The sequence below is a fragment of the Mustela lutreola genome, chromosome 1 (genome assembly GCF_030435805.1).
Source record: "Mustela lutreola isolate mMusLut2 chromosome 1, mMusLut2.pri, whole genome shotgun sequence".
Classification (NCBI taxonomy): domain Eukaryota; kingdom Metazoa; phylum Chordata; class Mammalia; order Carnivora; family Mustelidae; genus Mustela; species Mustela lutreola.
Genome location: NC_081290.1, coordinates 275,411,141 through 275,412,934, shown reverse-complemented (window position 1 = coordinate 275,412,934; position 1,794 = coordinate 275,411,141). Strand labels below are relative to the sequence as shown.

Here is a 1,794-nt window from a genome sequence, read left to right as displayed (position 1 = left end):
GTCTTCTGTTAAGTATTATAAAGAGCAGCCTAACTGGGGTTTCTTTCTCTGGCTTTTGTGCCCTGCCTAAACCCACCCCACTTCATCCAAGACACAAGTAGACCCTTATTCCTGCTTCCTCATATTCTTCTTCACTTTTCCATTGATAGTCTCAATTTGTGCCATCATTCCCCTGTTCCTAAAAAAAAAGGGAAAATTCCTTAAGCTTGCATTCATAGATTCATCAGAAACTATACTCTTTTTTCATACTCACCTGCCATTATGTGTAGGATTCGCAATTCATGTTAGGGTTAGTCACCTCAGATGATGATTGTACACAGATGACCTGTTGCCTCTCTGTTTACAAAGTTCCCCTTGGCCACACTCAACAGAAACTTCATTGAGGAGATAAGTTTAGTAATCAGCAAAACTTATTTTCTGTCTCAAAAAACGTCATGAGGTTCCACAACTCACTAAAATCTAGTTTGTTTGTTTGGGTTTTTTTATTTACTAGATTAAGAAGCTTAATAAATTCAATGTCACATTAAACAAGTTTTTTTTTTTTCAAGTAATACTATTAATCATGAGATGACATAATGGAGAATAAGAACAATGTGACAAAGTTTGTTCTACTGGGGCTCACAGAGAATCCAAAGATGCACAAAGTCATATTTGTTGTCTTTTTGGTCACTTACACCATCTCTCTGGTGGGAAATGTGCTCATTGTGGTCACTATCACTGCCAGTCCACTATTGGGGTCCCCCATGTATTTTTTCCTTACCAAACTCTCCTTCACTGATGCCTGTTATTCTTCTGTTAATACCCCTAAACTGATCACAGATTCACTCCATGTGAAGATGACTACATTCGATACATGTGTAACCCAAGTCTTTGGGGATTATTTCATCAGAGGTGCTGATGTCATCCTACTTACTGTGATGGCCTATGATCACTATGTGACCATTTCTAAGGCATTGCATTATAAAACCATCATGAATTGGCAGGTTTGTGGTCTTCTCATGGGAGTGGTGTGGGTGAGATGCTTTCTTCATGCAGCCATACAGATCCTCTTTATCATCCCTTTACCCTTCTGTGGCCCTAACATCATAGATCACTTTATGTGTGATCTGAACCCTTTGCTCAATCTTGCCTGCACTGATACCCACACTCTTGGGCTCTTTGTTGCTGCCAACAGTGGTTTCATCTGTCCGTTAAACTGTCTCCTCTTGATGGTCTCCTACCTGGTCATTCTGTGTTCCCTAGAGAACCACAACTTGGAGGCAAGGCACAGAGCCCTCTCCACCTGTGTCTCCCATATCACAGTGGTTGTCCTATTCTTTGTGCTCTGCGTATTTGTGTACATGAGACCTGCAGCTACTTTATCTATCGATAAAGCAGTTGCAGTGTTCTACACTATAACACCAATCTTAAACCCCTTAATCTATACTCTGAGAAATGACCAGATGAAAAATGCTATTAGGAAATTGTGTAGTAGAAAAGTTATTTCAAGTGAAAAATAGATATGCCTGATGCTCAACATCGATGCAATGGAAACAAAGGCCAAAAGAACATTTTGGATGGACTTAACAAGGAATACTTACTGTATAAAGAAAATAGTAAGCTGCTGGGAATGATAGATTCTGCACTGAGTTGAACAGGAAAGTGTGGAAGAAAGAAAAATCTTAGTCACAGACTCTGCTACATTCTCTCTCCCTCACTCACTCTCTCTTTCTCTTACTCTCTCTCTCTCTCTTACACACACACACACGTTCACTATCTATAGTTATACATCAGCCTTATACATCAAGGTTGATG

The 1,794-nt window shown here is 39.7% G+C and overlaps 1 protein-coding gene across 1 annotated transcript; it reads left to right on the top strand.

Annotated features, from left to right (window-relative positions):
• The first annotated feature begins 575 nt into the window (after positions 1 to 575).
• On the top strand, positions 576 to 1,499 carry LOC131822590 (olfactory receptor 4C46-like). The gene has a single exon (XM_059158878.1). The coding sequence runs from the start codon at positions 576 to 578 to the stop codon at positions 1,497 to 1,499; it is 924 nt and encodes a 307-aa protein (XP_059014861.1).
• The last annotated feature ends 295 nt before the right edge of the window (positions 1,500 to 1,794 follow it).